This window comes from Hemibagrus wyckioides, linkage group LG03, assembly GCF_019097595.1.
Source record: "Hemibagrus wyckioides isolate EC202008001 linkage group LG03, SWU_Hwy_1.0, whole genome shotgun sequence".
NCBI classification, from domain to species: domain Eukaryota; kingdom Metazoa; phylum Chordata; class Actinopteri; order Siluriformes; family Bagridae; genus Hemibagrus; species Hemibagrus wyckioides.
In genome coordinates, this window is record NC_080712.1 from 24,378,305 (window position 1) to 24,398,136 (window position 19,832).

At 38.1% G+C, this 19,832-nt stretch overlaps 1 protein-coding gene across 1 annotated transcript; it reads left to right on the top strand.

The window, feature by feature from the left end:
- Positions 1-3,202: 3,202 nt before the first annotated feature.
- On the top strand, positions 3,203-19,370 carry dlk2 (delta-like 2 homolog (Drosophila); the record flags this gene model as incomplete). The annotated part of the gene is made up of 6 exons (XM_058386535.1): positions 3,203-3,420; positions 5,813-5,901; positions 9,161-9,239; positions 14,633-14,763; positions 14,856-15,000; positions 15,645-19,370. Coding segments are annotated over 6 exons (1,494 nt in total), but the record flags the coding sequence as incomplete, so codon positions are not given.
- Positions 19,371-19,832: the final 462 nt, after the last annotated feature.

A 19,832-nucleotide genomic window follows, 5' to 3' on the forward strand; every position in this document is an offset into this window, starting at 1 on the left:
CTCACAATGAAGGGTAGGCTCAGTATATTAATATTTACCACTTACAACATTTACTGTATGAATACTAGGAATCTCTAACTTTTGTAAGTGATGTTTGCTTTTTTTCTACAATTGCAAAAGTTTCATATCTAATTTATGTTATATTCATCTATGTGGTACATTCATACTGATTGTCAAAATGACAATGACATTTTAAATTGCTGCTCTTTGTGCATCCATAAAACATAAGCTTTGAGTCTGCTGACACGTATCTTGTAGTGTATTCTAACGTAAGGGCCTTTTATTATTCATCTGTGACTGGTCATCAGGCTCTGACTTTCTTGGTGGGTACATTGCAATGTTCTTGTGGCTTGGCACAGATCAGTGGCAGTTAAACAGAGTTCATAAATACCAACACTTTTTAATAAAACTGCAAAGGATCCCATAACCTATTCTCCCTGGTAATGAAATACATACACAGTCTCTGGCAGAAGACTGAAGGGTGATCAAATTAATCTGAGAACAGGGTATGGATATGCATGTAACTGTAACAGATGGACGTGAAGAAAGAAATGAACTGACAAATGCCCTTTTTCTAATATAGGTGTTAATGAAATGAAAGAAAATGAAGACAGACAAATTGACAATTTCTTGAATTTTCAACAGTATGTTACCATTTTTCTGATATTATGTCAGTGGAGGAGTGTAAACAGGTAAAGATGATCATAATTCAAATATTTATCCTGAATATAGCTACCTACAAGATATCACCTGAGTGAAGTGTACTTTCTGAATAATGGTGACAGAAATATATAATAGTGACAATAACATGGGGCTGAGGTAGCTTAGTGGTTAAGGCAAAAGACTACTGATTGAAAGGTTGTGAGTTTGAATCTCAGGTCCACCGCCTGGGCCCCTGAGCAAGGCCCTAAACCCTTAATTGCTCAGTTGTATAAAAAAATAAGATAAAAGGGAATTGCTCTGGATAAGGGTGTCTGCCATATGCCAGAAATGTAAATAGAAAGCTCTGAAGATTACCTGACATGTTAACAAAAAAATAGCGAATAACATTTGAGCTTGGTGGATATAAGAATTGACACTGTCTTATGATTCAGTGTGTGCCATATGCCCCACACTAAAGCAATATGGTGACATATCAGGGAAAGGAAGCTTCACACAGAAGCAGCATCCTTCCCCTGTTGCTATAGCAACAGAACCCACCATGGACACACAACACGTGTTCCAGTGAGCTTATCATAGAAAGAATACTATGTGTTATCCATTTCTGTGCTTGAGATGTGAGTGTACACCTGATGTGGTATAACAAGGATGAAGTGTACATAAGAACCATACAAAATTGCATTCCACTGAAGATCTCTGAAGCTAGGAATATTCATTTTTTCATATGAATACTTTTGAGATTCAATAAAAAAAATCTGTGGTAAGTGGTGATAATTATTTTCTAGGAAGTTAATTTTAAATACATGGTATTTTGAGGCCATTCTACTTTAACCATCAAGTGCACGCACCATTTCCATTTCAAACTAGGATTTTCTAAACTAAAGTACTAAAATGGATCATTAACCAACACACACAAAAAAAAATCTTTGATGAGTATACATTCTGCAATACACTGTAAAAATATACCTACTAAAATCCCAGTTAACACTACTGAGTGTTTATTTAGCACAGAGGACTTCAGGGAATGAACTGGCAAAGGAAGCTTTTTTGCATGTGAAAGAGCTAGATGAGATTTCCTGTTGAGATGATGACAGCTGACCTGGTGATAACAGTGAAAACTGCACAGCAGTGATGGGAATGCAGATCTGTAATGGAGTGAATCTGGAAAGAATGCTATGAAATGCAGTTCATGGAAAGTTAAGCAGTTTAATATCAAAAGAGCTCCTTATCTCTGTGTGTATAACCCACCACACAGCATGGAGCCTCCAGACCAGAGACAGACAGATAAAAATCAATCAGTTAGAGTATTTATGACATCAAGCATGAAGAATTTGAAATATTCAAGCACAATATTTAAATATTACCTAATCCATATTTCATGAATTGCAATAACAGTATTTCAGGTTTACACTGAAAACACTTAATAGCAGATTGATTATTAACTACTATAACTATATTACTGTAACTTTTCAGTACACACATGATCATCAGTTGGAAGTAAGTAAGACAAATGTGACTGAGCTGAATATTCAGAATGTTATTAAGCCAATCCTGTATATATAGCCAGAGTAATCAAATGAATGCTTTTCCATTCATGGGGACTAATGGCTTTAATTCCCACAGAGCTCAACACTACTCAGGAGCACATGTAAGCTGCAAGGACTGACAGGTGTTTAATGAGACAACACAGTACAATACAATACAGGGTATTTAAATAAACCTTTTTACAACATTTGAGAATAAAATTAAATCTAAAATAAGTGGACACTTCATGGGCCCACCCTTTACACAGTGTTGCACAAATTATTGTAAAAGACTTCTATATCTTACACATAAAATTTGGTGCAAAAATATTAAATACTAAAAATTCAGCATTTAGTAAAAGAATATTTTTCAGGGTACTATTTCATGTCTTTTTACTCATTCCTCATGTACACATATGTCTACACAATGTGGGGTTGTTCGAGTCTTTTGTCAGCCGGTGGCATGAACATGACAGTGGAGTGAACATGTACATGCCTGTTTTAAAACACTAGACGGCCGGATATTGCTGAAATAATCCACTGAAAAGTGATCCTCTCTTTGCTGTTGCTGGCAGCTAAACGTATGGTCACATTCATTTTCAAATATTAGGAGTTTAGCCTGTCACCACAGCAACCCCAAAAGACTGTGAATAATACAATATCCTTAAACATTCCTGCTAGACCATGAACAGTTAACAGAGTACGCCTACATACCCTCTTCACATAGCAGTAATTATTTAGTTTAATAAAATATCTTCCAAATTCCACAAAACTGTTACATTGTGCAGTTCAGTAGTGAAAAAGTGTGTGTGTCTGTGTGTGTGTGTGTGTGTGTGTGTGTGTGTGTGGTGGGGGGTGTTGGGGGGGTGTACAGGCACCCAAGCTGTGCATGTGTGTATGCTGTGGTAAAAGAGAGGTGGAGAAGATGAATCTGTCTCTTTAAGAACTGGTCCTTGGGCAGGTTGTGGTGTTGAGTAGGGAGGTGGATCCCTGCCTGTCTTTATTCTGCCTGATTTTCCCAACAAGCATTCCTATCAACAAACCCTGCCTCACTACCAGCTTGCTCCTCTGCCAATGTGTGTGAATATACTTGTTTGAGTTGTGTTGGGTTTACACTCAGAGTTTTCACTGTGTGTTTGTGTGGGTGTGTGTGTGTGTGTGGGTGGGTGGGTATATGCATCACTCTATCATCACCTGAAGACTCCTGCACTTTTTTGAGCCAACCTTCTCAAGCCAGGTGTGTAACATCTTCGGTATCAGTGAGTCTATTTACTGAGCTTTCTTTTTCTTTTTTGACTTGCAAATTCTGTACCTTTACTCATCTACATTCCTTTATGTAATTTACAAGTATCGTGTATAGATAACCCAGAAATAGGAACGATGGGAGATACAGACATGCGCTGTGCTCTCATAGCATCTAGCTTCTATTTTCAGTTGCATATATTGTATATATTTTCAGCAGCATACATTGCATATATGCTGGCTGCTATTTGAGAGAAGTAAATAGGTCACATGCTGTGTCAGAGTGTTCTTGATATTCATTCTTCATGAAAAATCCATGCATGTAATAAACTACTGCTAACCTGTACATATTAATTTTATTACGCCAAACATGGGAAAGGAATCTGAAAAATTTCTGGGTTTTTTTCTTTAATCATTTATAGGCCTAAAATGCAGTCATCAATAGGTAATTGTACAGTGATACAATTAAGAGATCCTTCATTCAATCATGCAAAAAAAAAACCCCAGAGAATATAGATATTATGTGTAATAAACTTCCAAAGGATAGCAGAGATGGAAGCTGTCTGTCTGATTGCTGTCAAATTAGAGTTGAAAAAATAATTAAAATCTTTCCAAGAACATCGCACCAGCAACTTGTACTAACACCTCAGCTGTTTCTATGAATCTTGCTACTGCCATTAACCTTGAGGGTGTGATATTAGGGGTGCTGCAATCAGAGCTAATTTCAAGACAAGCTTGAAGATGATGATTGAACAAGTGTGGGCATCATTAGAAATATAGTAATGCAGTATTGAATTCATTAAAAATGTGCCACAAGAACAATATAAGGGGCAAATGCAAAGTTGAGAGAGAAACCAGCACTAAACGTTCCTCCACCTGCTAATGGTTGTTAAATGATCTCAGCTGGATGATGAATACACTACCAGAATGCAGAGGTGAGATCCCCATTAGGTCTTTGAGACCAAAAAAAAGTGAAAAACAGCCAAAATAGATACTCTCTCACTTCATTTTCAGCATGCTGTAAACTAACACAGACTGATTACACGTGGCTAAAAATACCAACCTGTATAATCAATGGCTGAGTGAATGAGCTGTGAGAATGACATGAATAGATAAATATAGCTTGTTTATTTTCACTATGCAGGTGCAAGGATGAAAGATAGGGCAGCAAATTTAACTGATAATTGACTTGGCATCCCCCAGGATCAAGGACAACAATAGTGACTGTCTAATGTAACTGAGAAAGCCTCCAGTTAGAGATTTAATTCTACTCACTGTTTTTATATTTAAAGCGTTTATTGTTATTAATGGCTTTATTAATAGGTGACCAACCAAAATGGACTCACTGGCCAACAGAAGTGTCAATGCAATCCCCAGAAGTGTTGTATAACAAATAAGAGAAAACCACAAAGGACAGGAAACCTCAAGCCAGGAGTGTCTTGGAAAAATATAGTCGTTTTGATTCTTTCTAAGCTTCAGGAGCTGGTAAAGGTCAACTTGCTATTTCTCTGAGTGGTGAGAATAGTAGTATCATCAGTAATTAAGGTCTGTGAGTTAATTTTCAGATAAAGAAAATGTTATTTACAGTGAGAAGCTTGCTAATCTTGTGTAATATTGCTCCTGACTTTTTTTTTATTAACTATAGCTTGGAATATACAAATATTGTAAATGAACAAAACTTCAACAAAAAGTTGCACAATAGTGCAAATCTCTGTACAAGTGACATTTCCTGTATCTGTAGCTGTGTCAATACGCAAACAAGGAGTGGCATGGTGTTGTTGTAAATGTCCACCATAAAAGATTTACAGAGTTGCCTGAATTATTAAGAGAGTGTCTGTTAACTGTTCTGTGGTCAGGTTTCCCCACTGTGGTGGTTGGTGAGTTTACGCATTGGAGAAGAGCTCCTAACAAAAGATGTTTTTTTTTAGTTTTGAGTTTTGTTGTCTTAATGGTGCAGAATAATTATTCCAGGACAAAGCAGTGTGTTCACACAACTACTACAACCTGTGTTGACTTACTGCTGACTTACAGATTTACCGTACTGTGCAACATAGTATATATGAAAATGTATGGTTTTAAATTGCCTAAAGGCAAGTGCCATTCTTCACTGTTGTGATTTAATCCTTTTGGAGTCATGTAGTCCCTGGTATATTTGCTCAAGCAACCCAGAGCAAATGTAACAGGCAGTGACATATTTGCCACACCAATCAGTTGTGCAGCTTTATGTAATCTTTCACTGAAATACATGTATTGAATACAAATATCAAACAGAAAAAGATCACTCATTGCTATCCTGACTGCTAAGATCAAAATAAACACTAGAGTTCATTATTATATATTGTATTTTCTTACGTTTCCTAACAAAAATGATCTTTGTTCTGTTTCAGCTTGCACTGCATCATGATACAGAGGGTTACTCTGACTTTGCTTCTCTGGGGTAGTTGTGGTTGGCTCATCTCAAACTGTGAAGGCCAAGGTAAATATATCTGTCTGACTCTGAAAACACACCAGCAAGAAATAACCTAATATTGAGATTATACAACATGGCTGGTACTGAATAAATATTCTGGGTTATGTGACAGCTAAAATCCACAAAATTATTGCAGTGCTGCATTCATTACCAAGTGAAATTCAAATGCGCATATCTTTTGTCACAAATATCTTATATAAGATGCAGGTATGCGTCTACTCCAGGAATGTATTGCTTCAGCATACTAATGCCTATGCCACTGACATAAAATCATGATGTACAGCTTTCATAAAGTGTATAACATAAAACAGTATCTGATGTCCAGAAGGTGGAGGGGGTTGGGGATGTCAGCAGTGTAGTTTCCCCTGTGGCTAATACATCTTGTTGCTATGATATTATTTTCTGGTTGTTGAAGATTGTTATTATAGCCAATAAAGTGTACAATGTGTTAGAGAACTACAAGGTAAAACTTTATCATCCACAGCACACTACCTCTGAAATGCACTATCAGGTTTTAGGCTAAACCTTTATCAGCAAATTGGAGCCAGGGGATAATATGCTAAATCTGTACTAGCTAAATGTTTTTCTATGGGCAGAAACAGTTAAGTAGATGCTGGGATTGAATGATCCTTAATTTCACAGGGATCTTGTTACAACTCCCTCATCCCTTTCAGATGTTAAGAGTTCAGCTTCTTCCTTCCAGCCAGCCTGCAGTGCCTAAGCTTAAGCACGCGCGCACACACTTCAAGGCGCGTGGAGCGGCAGCAGTTGCACAGCCCTTCAAAGGACTGAAATGAAGGAAACCAAACCTGCATGTTCCACTGGCACCAGGGTGCTGGCCACAGCCACAGGGGTGCAGAAGATCTGGGATAGAATTTCATGGCTAGGGTAAATTTAGCTCCCTGTGGTTTGAACTTGAAGCCTACTGACTAGGTCTTGCTGAGTGACATCCCTCCAGAGGCGAGTGGTTGAGACTACATCCCTCAGGAGTAAGAGCAAGAAGGATAGGCAGAGAGTCACATCACCTGTTTTTCAGTTATTATAAGCAAAAGACTGTTCCAAGAACCTGATCTCTTTGAAGAAATGTCTTATGACTTATGGGAGCATAGATTTCAAATATGTTTGATTTCAAATGAGTTCAGATATGAAACAGTATAGATTTTGGAATGCTAACAAATTTCAGGTATATATCTCCTGGAAAAAAAACCCAGGAACTCAACCCTAGTATCTCCTGGTGCCAAGTGTTGCTTCATTCAGGCCCTGTGTCAACTGGCAGCTTGTTGGTTCTGTTGGCCATAGTGCTGTTGGCTGTTTGAAGCAATTTGTGCCGAGGCCCACTATGGGACTGGGCCAGAATGGTTTCCCTGACTCATGTGGTTTGTTTGTATCTCATCTGGAATGAAAGGCAGGCACTTTAGCCATCAGGAAAAGACCACTGAGAAAAACTCATAACTGCAAGCCTTGCACATAACCAATCTGACTCCCTTCAGTAAATAGCACAACAAAGCTGTACCAAAATCAGATTATTGCTAGGATTTATAAATACTAAACCATTTGATATTTAAAGGGCATATGTGATAGCTCCAAGCATTCAAAGTATGAAAAACAGCCACACAATTAAGTCATAAAAAGTATTGTTTGACAGTGCAGTCTGGTTAGATCTTAAATGTTACTGTAACTCCATTTAGAACTTAATCCATGGATTCCCAGCTGTCTCTTTTTAAGAGATTACTTGTTCTATTGTTGCTCTGGATTGTTTCAAACACTCTCAGATAACTGTTAGTACTTTTCAGCTGTTGCAGTGATGGCACAAAGAAGCTAGGTGTGCATTGTTTAGAGTTCACTACGCTCCCATGAATACAGGTTTTACAGAGAGCAAGTTTAAATGGAAAATGCATCTCATACCAGCCTGAGTGAATTAGTGTCAGTTTACATACCAGGGGAATGGCATCATGTCTCATACTAATTTTTATAGAAATAGGGACAATATACCAGAAATTATTTAGAAATGAGCTAATGCCCCCCCACCCCCCCAATAAAAAAAAGTAAAAAAAAGCAGAGATGCAATGGTTCCAATCCTTTAATGCTGGAGCAAATGTTTTTGCTATAAGCTGCTATAAGCTTGGCTTAATGCAAATCCACATAATAATGTTTGGCACTAAGAATACTCAGTAGCATCTGCCCTTAAACTACCAATTAATGTATAACATACATTACAGTGACTTCTTTTCAGAATCAATTTTTCATATATACATAGTAATCTCAGTATATTGGTTCACTGGGAGAGTGGCAGGAAGTACTCTGGGGGCTGGGACCTAAGTAATAGTGAATTCCAGTGGTGTTGAAACAAAGCTCTTACAGGCAGCAGCTTGAAAAAATTCCTGTCCTACCAAAGAACATTCTCCTCTGATACTATTCAGCACAAATACGCACCCTCTAGAAGGTGCATGCCACACACACACACACACACACACACAGAGACAAGCCATTAAACAAGATGAAAGAATTGAACATTTATCTTGAACGCAAGAAAGAACAAACATTTTGTAGATTTGCCTGCATCTGGAGAGTAGAAACAAAAAGAAGGGAACTGATTTCCACCTCTCAAATTAAATATAAACTACAATTTGTTAATGTTACCAGACTTATGAGCCTCCAACTAGGGAGACCTGCTCGAATGTCACTACACACACTTGTAATTACAGCTGAGATATAAAATATGTTGGCCTCTATAACTAATTCACACAAAGCAACACTACAGCAAGTGGAAACAGAACTAATTAGTTGTTATGCCCTCCATGAGACCTTCAAAATATCACTCACTGGCAGCTTGTCAAAACAAATTAACCACCCAGCAAAGCACAGCTGTCTAAGGGTGCAGCCTCGTCGTTTGCCAGCTGTTCTGTCCCTACAGAGTCACTATGGAAGTGCTACATAAACTGTTGAAAAGGAATACCACGTCTGCTGCTAGTCACACATGCTGCCAGGTCAGAGTTCAACAGACTAGAATTAGTATCCTCCAGCACTGTTATTTTAAGCATATCAGATGAATTTTTCAGTGGCTAACCTTATAATAGAACCATAACAGAACTGAATAAAAAGCGAATGTGGGCATGGCAGTAACAGAAACATAACTCTAACCTTCATCTTTTTTTCATATAGCTTTAAGTACAACCTGTAAGAAAGTCAAATCAGTTATTTTAGTCAGTGAATTTTTAATTATTTGACTTGACTGAAACTATTTTTTTGCTTTCTTTTTCGACAGACTTGTTTCCAGCAACGACTGTTGCAAACTGCTCCTGTAAACTTGGCCATGGCAAGTGTGCTGAAGATGGTGACTGCAGGTAAGATCATGGTTTAATCCATTTTAAATGGTCATTATCTAAACCATTTCAAATGTATAACAAATACCAAAAATAAGTTATCTTGTGGTAAATTAACAAATCTTAGCTTCATTATGTCATTTTGGTACAATGAACCTATGCCTTCTTGTACTTTAACCACAACCTTTGCTCTATATTTCAGTCTGTTAACTTAGATAAGATAATTGCCACAGTCTGAGTTTGCCTGGTGACAGATGTCCCTGAGTCATTCATTCAGATGTACTATATTTCATCAGTCAGCTGCCTTTGACCTTATGACATAACCTTTCTTGTAACTTTTTAGGCTGCAAACACCTTAATGTACATAAATAGCTTAATCGTTTAAGAAGGTCTAAAAATAAGCTGGGTAACTGCCTTAGGTAACTCTAGTTCCATGTATAACAATGGTTCTATAGACTCTGAATTACTGCCACCAGAGTTTTCTCCATCAGCCATGCGCATGCATAGTTTTAACCATGAACCATGCATACACATGATTCTACACACAGAACATGATTTAACAGTTATTCTTGTATGTGTATTACATTAATAAATGTGCATAGATTTAGGTAATTACAGGTAACCTGACTATGAGGCACTCCCATCATCTCAGCAAAACTGACCTAAATTGCTGACAAGTTACAACAAGGTTCTGACAGTGACACTAATATAATGAAAAAACATATAAAAGCGTCTAAAGCAGACCTGGGCATTTTACGGCCCCTGAGCTACATCTGGCTATTTGGCTGTCCCTGTCAGGTCTGCGTGAGGTCAATAGGAAATTAGAAATCAATTGTAATTAAGTATACACCATGTACGCAATACAACTGCATTGCTTTTACTTTGAAGGCAACTATTTTTTTGAATTATTTGTCTTGTTTTGTATTTTCAGTTTATGTATGTATGTGCGTGGCTACAAACCTTCACAGTAATGTGTTAGATAACAGTTGTCTACAAAAGATGCTGAGTTAGCTCTTAGCCCTCAAAATGCCAGCTCACGTTAAAAAAAAAAGAAAGATTTGAATTTTATTCGAATTCGAAAGTTATGGACTTCTAGGTATTTATATATTTAAGTCAGAGGTAAAGTCATCTGCTTTGTTTGTGGAGTACAGTTTGCTTTGTTTAAAGGTTACAATTTGAATCGCTTCTACATGACTAAACACACAGAGAAATACAAGAACTTTACTGATGCAGAGCAGCCAGCAATGCAGTCAATGAAAGGGACGACAACAGGGATTGATTTGTTCATGGAGGTAAATGAATGCTTGGACAAACGGACTGAAATAGGAGAAACTGGCAGGTGTTACAATGGATGGTTGTCCAAATCTGACGGGCAAAATTGTTGGAACTTTGATGCAAGATAAATTGGTATTTGAACATTCATATCATTTTACATTTTACATTTGTATATCCACCTCAGACATTCAACCAGACCTTAGTGCACTAGTTCAAGCCCAAGACAGCCTGGGCAACCAAGAATAAACTTAATTAATTGTTGGTCTTTAACATACTTCAAAACATGCAAATTTTCAGTATTGTTTTTGTGAAGTTTTAAAAATAAAATTAAATAGTGATATAATTATTGTAGTTTTTACAATTTTCTTTACTGCTGTATTTGAATCAACTTAACATTTCCATAGCCTTATTGTAAAGGATATTCTTACCAGTAGCAGCTAAACAAAAGCATGTAATTTACTGCTTTTTAAAAAGCGAAATAAATATATATATATATATATATATATATATATATATATATATATATATATATATATATATATATATATATATATACACTATATTGCCAAAAGTATTCGCTCACCTGCCTTGACTCGCATATGAACTTAAGTGACATCCCATTCCTAATCCATAGGGTTCAATATGACGTCGGTCCACCCTTTGCAGCTATAACAGCTTCAACTCTTCTGGGAAGGCTGTCCACAAGGTTTAGGAGTGTGTTTATGGGAATTTTTCACCATTCTTCCAGAAGTGCATTTGTGAGGTCACACACTGATGTTGGACGAGAAGGCCTGGCTCTCAGTCTCCGCTCTAATTCATCCCAAAGGTGTTCTATCGGGTTGAGGTCAGGACTCTGTGCAGGCCAGTCAAGTTCATCCACACCAGACTCTGTCATCCATGTCTTTATGGACCTTGCTTTGTGCACTGGTGCACAGTCATGTTGGAAGAGGAAGGGGCCAGCTCCAAACTGTTCCCACAAAGTTGGGAGCATGGAATTGTCCAAAATGTCTTGGTATGCTGAAGCATTCAGAGTTCCTTTCACTGGAACTAGGGGCCAAGCCCAGCTCCTGAAAAACAACCCCACACCATAATCCCCCCTCCACCAAACTTTACACTTGGCACAATGCACTCAGACAAGTACCGTTCTCCTGGCAACCGCCAAACCCAGACTCGTCCATCAGATTGCCAGATGGAGAAGCGCGATTCGTCACTCCAGAGAACGCGTCTCCACTGCTCTAGAGTCCAGTGGCAGCGTGCTTTACACCACTGCATCCGACGCTTGGCATTGCACTTGGTGATGTATGGCTTGGATGCAGCTGCTCGGCCATGGAAACCCATTCCATGAAGCTCTCTGCGCACTGTTCTTGAGCTAATCTGAAGGCCACATGAAGTTTGGAGGTCTGTAGCGATTGACTCTGCAGAAAGTTGGCGACCTCTTCGCACTATGCGCCTCAGCATCCGCTGACCCCGCTCCGTCAGTTTACGTGGCCTACCACTTCGTGGCTGAGTTGCTGTCGTTCCCAAACACTTCCACGTTCTTATAATACAGCTGACAGTTGACTGTGGAATATTTAGGAGCGAGGAAATTTCACGACTGGATTTGTTGCACAGGTGGCATCCTATCACAGTTCCACGCTGGAATTCACTGAGCTCCTGAGAGCGACCCATTCTTTCACCTGATTCTGATTATTTGGATGGGTGAGCGAATACTTTTGGCAATATAGTGTATATATATATATATATATATATATATATATATATATATATATATATATATATATATATATATATATATATATATATTGTTTTTAAATGAATTGCCCTCCCCTGCTTTAAGGATTGATGTAGATTTAGACATTGATCTTGCATGGTTTGAAGATTTGGCACACACAGCATTGAAAAAGAAGCACACTTTTAAAGACCTCTGTGCTCAGAGTAATGAGTGGATTAACAGTAGATTTCCTTTACTTAGCACAATTTTAGTTTAGCCCTGCCAGCAACATGCCCCACTTTGAGAGAGCCACAAAAAAAAAACGACAGAAAGACACTATATGGACAAAGGTATGTGGTCACCTTTCCACCAAGCCCAGTGTAAGTGTTGACATAATGATGGACGAACACAGTTGTCTACATTGTCTTTGGTGCTGTAGCATTTACATTAAGATTTACATTTACTAGAAATAACCTGTTTCAGCTTGACTGTGCCCCATGCACAAAAGTGAGATCTAAAAAAAGACAGCAGAGAACCCTGACTTCAAACACACTGAGATTAACTGGAATGCTGACCTGGCCTTCTCACAGTCATCAGTGCCCAAGTTCATTAATGCTTTTGTGGCTGAATGGGCACAAATCCTCACAGCCTCACTCCAGTATCAAGTGGCATGCCTTTAGACTGTAAAGTTGTTTACCTTTACAGGGTAATGCAGTACATTACCTTTCCAAATACAGCAGTGGAAAAGACAAAAAAAATTAGATGGGATGTTCAGGTCACTGCAAGTTTTACAAACCAAATAGGGATAATTTATTGCAGACACATGGCTTAAAATCATTATTTAAAAGAGAAGCTGTTTACCATAAGGGTGGCTTGATAAAGCTGGGCAATTCTGAATGTGTAGATTTATCCACTGTTTGTATGTATGTTTGATAAATGTTGCAATTTCCTAGTGCATACTGGTGATTTTTGCATGCAGAATATCACCTGGTGTGTATTCATGCCAAGATCTTCCTCAAGGTCACATAGTGATGTATGATGCAGTATTCACAAGTAAACCCCACAACCATTCCCTATAACATCTGACAGGTACATATGTCTTATAAATTGTGTGAATTGTTGAAAAGGTACACTGCTGCTGTTTAGCAGACCCTGGAAGGTCAAAATCCTTGGGAAAATGGTGATTGAGTGCAAGGGGTCAGACCTATACACACAGACAAATTTTCTCATCCATTTGGGACAACAGATTAACTTTGTGGAAGCCATCTAGGCTTTCAAACACAAGCAGGACTGGGAAGGCCAGTGTAGCCTAAAGTGTAATATAGTTGCTGAATGCTATGCTTCATGTGAAGAATTTACAGTAGAGGAAAAAAGGCATTTAACATGTTGTAAAGCCATCCATGGTGAATATTTCTCTCTGATAGGACAGTTTTCCATTGGACTGAAGTCAAAGTTTGGGCATGTTTCAATCTCTGGCTGGGCGATGGCATGACTACCATTCTTAGCGAGAATTGCCAGTAATCTGTGCAACCTGCTTTAGTGCTAGGGAGCTTTCTCTTAGCTCTTAGTGAAACTGATTGCCATAATGTAAGTGTGGAAGTTGCATAAAAGACTGTAGTCCAATTATAGTGGTATTCTGATGCCACTAACCAGCAGGAGAGACAAGGCCACTAGCATACATCTTGAAAATATTCATGGCATTAGGGTTAGGACAAAAGGCAGGACCAGCCAGATGGAAATGCCAACCCTTGGCAGCCACAATTTAAAGCCGCAAAGCACATTAAACAAATAGGTTTTATTAAAAATTATTTAATGATATAAATTATTGATCGAAGAAACCATATTTATAATATGATGTTCCTGGCTGTTATGAGTTGCCCTCAGCATGCTTCTAATGATAGTTTACAGTCAGTGACGTATCCAACAGCACCTCTGGTTGTTAGAAAGTAACTAAATATTTCAGTTCTGTTATCAGCCCCCACCTGTTAGCACTCAGGGACTTGTAAATTTCATTCCTAAAATTTCATTCATAGCGTAATGATCAAAAGAGCAGACCCCACGTGTGGATCTGTGCGATGGAATATTATTTTTCCATTACTCTAACATACAGATGTTTTTGTGGATTGCCTTTAAATGCCTGGCATTCCAATTCAGTGACCTTCCCTTCAGCTTGTTCAAGCTTCATGATGCATGCAGGCAGCCTTGTTATCAACGGGTGGAGGTATAAGGATACTGATTCTTACATGCCCCAATTAATATGCAGTACAAATAAAATTGAATTGAACTGTCAGCAGCCTATTTAGTTTGCCTTGAGCATAATGTTGTCTATTAATAATAATAATAATAATAATAATAATAATAATAATAATAATAATAATAATAATAATAATAATTGAGGCTGAGTTTGTTTTGTGAAATTGTTGGGCAGATGTGACCCAGGCTGGGGAGGGCCCTTCTGTCAGGACTGTGTGCGAATGCCCGGCTGTGTCCACGGCTCTTGTCATCAGCCATGGCAGTGCACCTGTATGGATGGCTGGACAGGTCGCTTCTGTGACAAAGGTAACACATTGCAGTGGATTGCAAACCTGTGAATCCGATGTGTTATAAATTTTGATTTAAACTCAAATTCATTTATTTCTTTGCATATCCAGATATTCATGTGTGTGAAAATGAGATGCCATGTCAAAATGGGGCCACCTGTTTTCTAAATGATGCTGGAGAGTACAACTGTTTGTGTCCTGAAGGCTTCCATGGAAAAAACTGTGAGTTAAAGACTGGACCATGCCATAAAATCAAGTGAGTGTTTTTTTTAATCATCATTAAAAAAAAATTCTACAGCTGAATGTTGCTCAGTAGAACAGTAGATGTTCAGTTGATACTGAAATTGTTATTTTTCTGAGATATTGTATGATACATATAAAAAATTCAAATGACTTTAGCACTTAATTATTTTATTGTCTAACTGATTACAATAAACTATTAATTGTTTGGTAAGTTTTAAGCAAATATTTTAAGTCTGTAATTAAAAACATTTTCTCATTATCAGCCCAGAATTAACAACACACACTGGCATGAGCTGCACAACAGCCTGGTCAATTTGATGCCTCTAGAGAGCAATCATGTAATTCAATGGGCTCATTACTGGCCCTGTAAGAGCTCGGCTAATACTACCAGACTGCAGTCACACTCCTACTGTTCTACCCAAGTGCACTAAAACTCACACATCAAGTGGTTTCCAGGGAAACCACAGCAGCGCTGAAAGAACGAGGCGTTGTGTACTGTAGATTTTTCACACTGCAAAAAAAATCTTATTAAAATGGAATATATATATGTGTGTTTTTAATCCTGCTATATATCAGACTAGTTATTTACATTATTATTAATTTGAATTTTTAGACCCAGATTGTAAGATTTGTATTTTCTCTTGTGGTGTACCTTAGGTCCCCTTGTAAGAATGGTGGCTTATGTGAGGATCTAGGTGGATTTGCACCTGAGCTAACTTGTCGATGCCTAGTCGGCTTTACAGGCCCTCGCTGTGAGACCAACATGGACGACTGCCTAATGCGCCCTTGTGCGAATGGTGCTACTTGTGTGGATGGGGTAAACCGCTTTTCGTGCCTGTGCCCTGCTGGGTTCACAGGCCGTTTCTGCACAGTCAACCTTGATGACTGTGCCAGTCGACCATGCCTCAATGGAGGCCGGTGTATAGACCGCGTCACCAACTTTCACTGCCTGTGTCCTGCTGGATACACAGGTCGAACTTGTGAGATTCCATTGCCGGACAAGGGACTCCAAACCCAAGCACCACACAAGGACTCTTTTGGCTGGGGAGGAGGAGGATTCCCCGAAATCTCCAAACTACCCCACATTACTCCGAATAAGCCACACACCTACACCACAGGAAACTACTCTCATGGGGTTACAACCAGTGGAGATAAAGGCCATCTGTTGAAAATTTCTGTAAAGGAGGTAGTGACTCAGAGTGCAGCAGCAGGACTCTCAGAGGAACACTTTTTAATCCTGCTAGTATTAGGAGGCCTGACTCTGGCTGTGGTGGCACTTACAGCTGGCCTGGTGCTACGAGGACACTGGCAGAATATCTGTGTCTGCAGTCACTGTAGAGCACCGACCTCCAAACAACATTCATTCCAGCGATGCCGCATGCAGCAGCGCCACTTAGCTGCCACTCAGCAGGACTGCAAGATCAGCTTCCTACACTCAGCTGATCCACCTGAGCTGGAGAAGAAGAGACTAAACACAGAGGTCATATGAAGATATTGGGGAAAATACTTGAGTGCTCATAATAAAGATAGGTCATGTTTAATGAAAAACAGTCTGTTTATGACCGTAATAGCCCGGTCACATCAGCTGTTGTTCATGAAGAAAAGTGGCCCATTAAAGTGCAGGTAAACTGAAAGAATAAGAAACAGCTCTTGAGGGAGTGTCAGTGAAAAGCACTCCACAGAATAAAAGAGCACTTCACTAACCACCATGGACTAATGAATGCCATGATGGAGCATACAGCACTGAAGAAGCATTAATACAAAAACGTGTAGAAAGGACTAAAGGAATGTTTCATTACCACACAGTCTTCAGAAGGACCGCAATGAAGAAACGTACTGTACTATTCCTGTTTTATACAAAAAAAACCTTTTTTTTCCATACGACATAAACGAAAACATGTTGCTCTTAAACCTTAGGGTGTTTTGGTCCGTGTCAGTGCCCCGAGTGGTCACGGATTGATGACTCAGCATTTTTTTTGTGCACATGTGAACACATCAGATGAACTCAGGTTCCTCTAAAGTGACCCACAAGCAAAGTATACACTATATACAGTTTGTGGTTCATTTTGTGGTCCACTTGATTTGTTCAACAAAGTGGTCTCAATTTGCTTCATATTTTGGCTTTTGGTCAAATCTGCCTCAAAAAAATTTCATATGCTACAGCGGAATAGTAAAGAAGTATACAGGAGTGATTAGTGTAGACTCACAGTCTTCAACTGTAGAAGTTGTCAATGTGGAGACAATTGCCTTGTAAATAATAATTGAATATTTGTGTTTTTTATATGTGTATAATGTGATTTTTGTACAAATGTTAGAAAATGTATTATGGGTCCAAGCACACTGTGCTGGAGCCTTGTTACTTTTGTTCTGTGATGGGGAGAAGACAGAAAGGTGCATCACCCCACTATTCAGGCAAATAAGGGGACCTTGATCAGTCTCATAGTGGTCCTATAGCACACAGATTTTTTAATTATTTTTTTACTCTTCCCAAATAATCTGACTGCAAGACAGTTCCACTCTGTTGAATTTTAAATGAATTTGCATAATATGCTAAACTTAACATTGCACCTCTAGACCTCTAGCATTTCCAAACAATATATCCACCACATGCCAGTTAATCCTTCCAGAATGGAGCTTAGAGGTTGGTGAATAACTCATGAAGACTTGGATGGATTCTCATTAAACTTGAAGGTCTACATCAAATCATTTTATGGGTCAACCAGGGTTATTATTATATTCAAATAACTGCTTCTCAGCAGTTGCTTCTCAGTATGTTGACGATTTGCATGCTAAATCTTTTGCATGCTGCAAGGTAGTCAAGGATTATGTTAGGTGAAATTCAAAAAACATGACAGTGGTCAGTCAAATTCAAAATTCAGCTGGCTTTTAACAGGCTTACCATTGGTCATGCTATAAGTAATGTCTTCAGATTTCAGAGACACCAACAGACAAAATGCTGAATTTCTATTTCTACTTTTATTTGCAACCTGTATTATATATTTTATATATTTATAATTATATTCTCAATAATATCATTCTCAATATGTAAAAAAAATCAATCAATATCTAGTTAATTTTGTTCAGATGACATGCATTAAACCGAACAAAAAATAATTGGATTTTCACAGTGTTAGACTTTGCGGCAAAGACCACAGAAAATAAAGGCCATATCCATATGCAGATCTTTTTATTTGGAGCACAGCCTGAGGGTGCCCAAATTGTTTTGCCATTTGACCACAATGTGGTCCTAAAACGTATATATAACTAAAAATAACTTCATGAAGCATTTGCCTATCCTTAATTGTCCGTAACATGGATGCATTGTATGCTAAAGTTCCCTTGTCTCCTTGTTGGATTATCTGCCATTCTGAATAGGAACAAAGTCAATCTTTTAATTGTTCTGCATATAAATTTTCATGACACATAGCTTGATTTCTTATGATGTAATCTATAAGACAACCACAATGACAACAAACAGGAAATCAGGACATTTCTTGTATGCTCTGACAACAAAATTTGTCTTTTTCTTGAGAGGGTTACATTTGACAGTTAAGCAGTGCTTCAAGTAAAGAAGTGAGATCATATCTCATGAACAATATCCTGTACCAAATTGTAATACCTGTCTTTGGCACTATTCCAGCTGCCCACAATATTGAGAGTCATTTGGCCTTACAGGAAGAGTGAGTCTATATCTCTGCAACACTTTTGTGTATTGACGCTGAACCTGAGACCGAACACTACATATCAGACATGTTCCATGATGTGCAGATAGATCAATAGGGGCCATTATGACAATAAATGCAATGTTGGTCTTGCTTGGGAAATAATACTTGGACCCTAGTAACCAACACTTGCAGTTATATTTTTATTATCTTAGTAAGCATGATACCCAACATTGCATCTCTTCAGATAAAATCAATTTGACAATACGTTCAGTTCATTCACTGATGTACAGCAGTATAGGATCAACAGTATTTTCTAAATATAAATATAATTTATTTCTGTAAATTATTGGTGTAATGTGTACTTGAGTATTTCAATGTGTATTTTTGATACTAAATAGACACTGAGTTGTAGTAGGATTGTTGAGAATAATGAAATTCTCCTGTAAAATATTCTAAGGACACTCTTAATGTCATGCCACAACATACATCATTTGCTTCTGACTAAACTAATGGCATCATAATTCATGACACTTACAGGTAAAGAAGACATGTTTTTGTAATCCTCAGTGTTTGTGATCAGACAGAAATGTGATTTATTTAATATAAGCTCACTGGTTCCTTTTTCATGACACAAAAGCAATAACCATGGTCTTCTTTTTTTTGTTGCCATGTTTATGGTAACAACAAAGTGATGGATTAAATGTTGAAGGTGCTTAAATAGAGTGACTTTTCTTATTAATTAAAATTCTACACCTCTTTAGCACATGAAACCTGCACACATGGCACATACACATTTTAAGCATTACATGCAAATAGAAAAACCCTATGCTTTCAGGTAAAAAAATAGCAATATAACACACACTAAGTTACTACATAGCATGTAATAATAGTACAGTATTCTCCAATAACTTATATTAATGTGCAGATTTACAATCACTGCCACTTTCCACCGTCAAAATGCTCAGCAAGCTGTAAGGAAAGTCATGGAAAAAAAAAAAACCCATCTTACCAAATGGAGCATGTCTACTGTCCCTGCATGTAGTCTTCTTTCACCGTCACCATTTCTGTAACTCCAAAGCTTTAGATTTTATTCTGATCACATCTTTGCAAGGAATGAAGTGTGGTCTGGTCCCACCCTGATACTATATATCTGGCACAGGAAGTAAGGAACGAGCCCAGG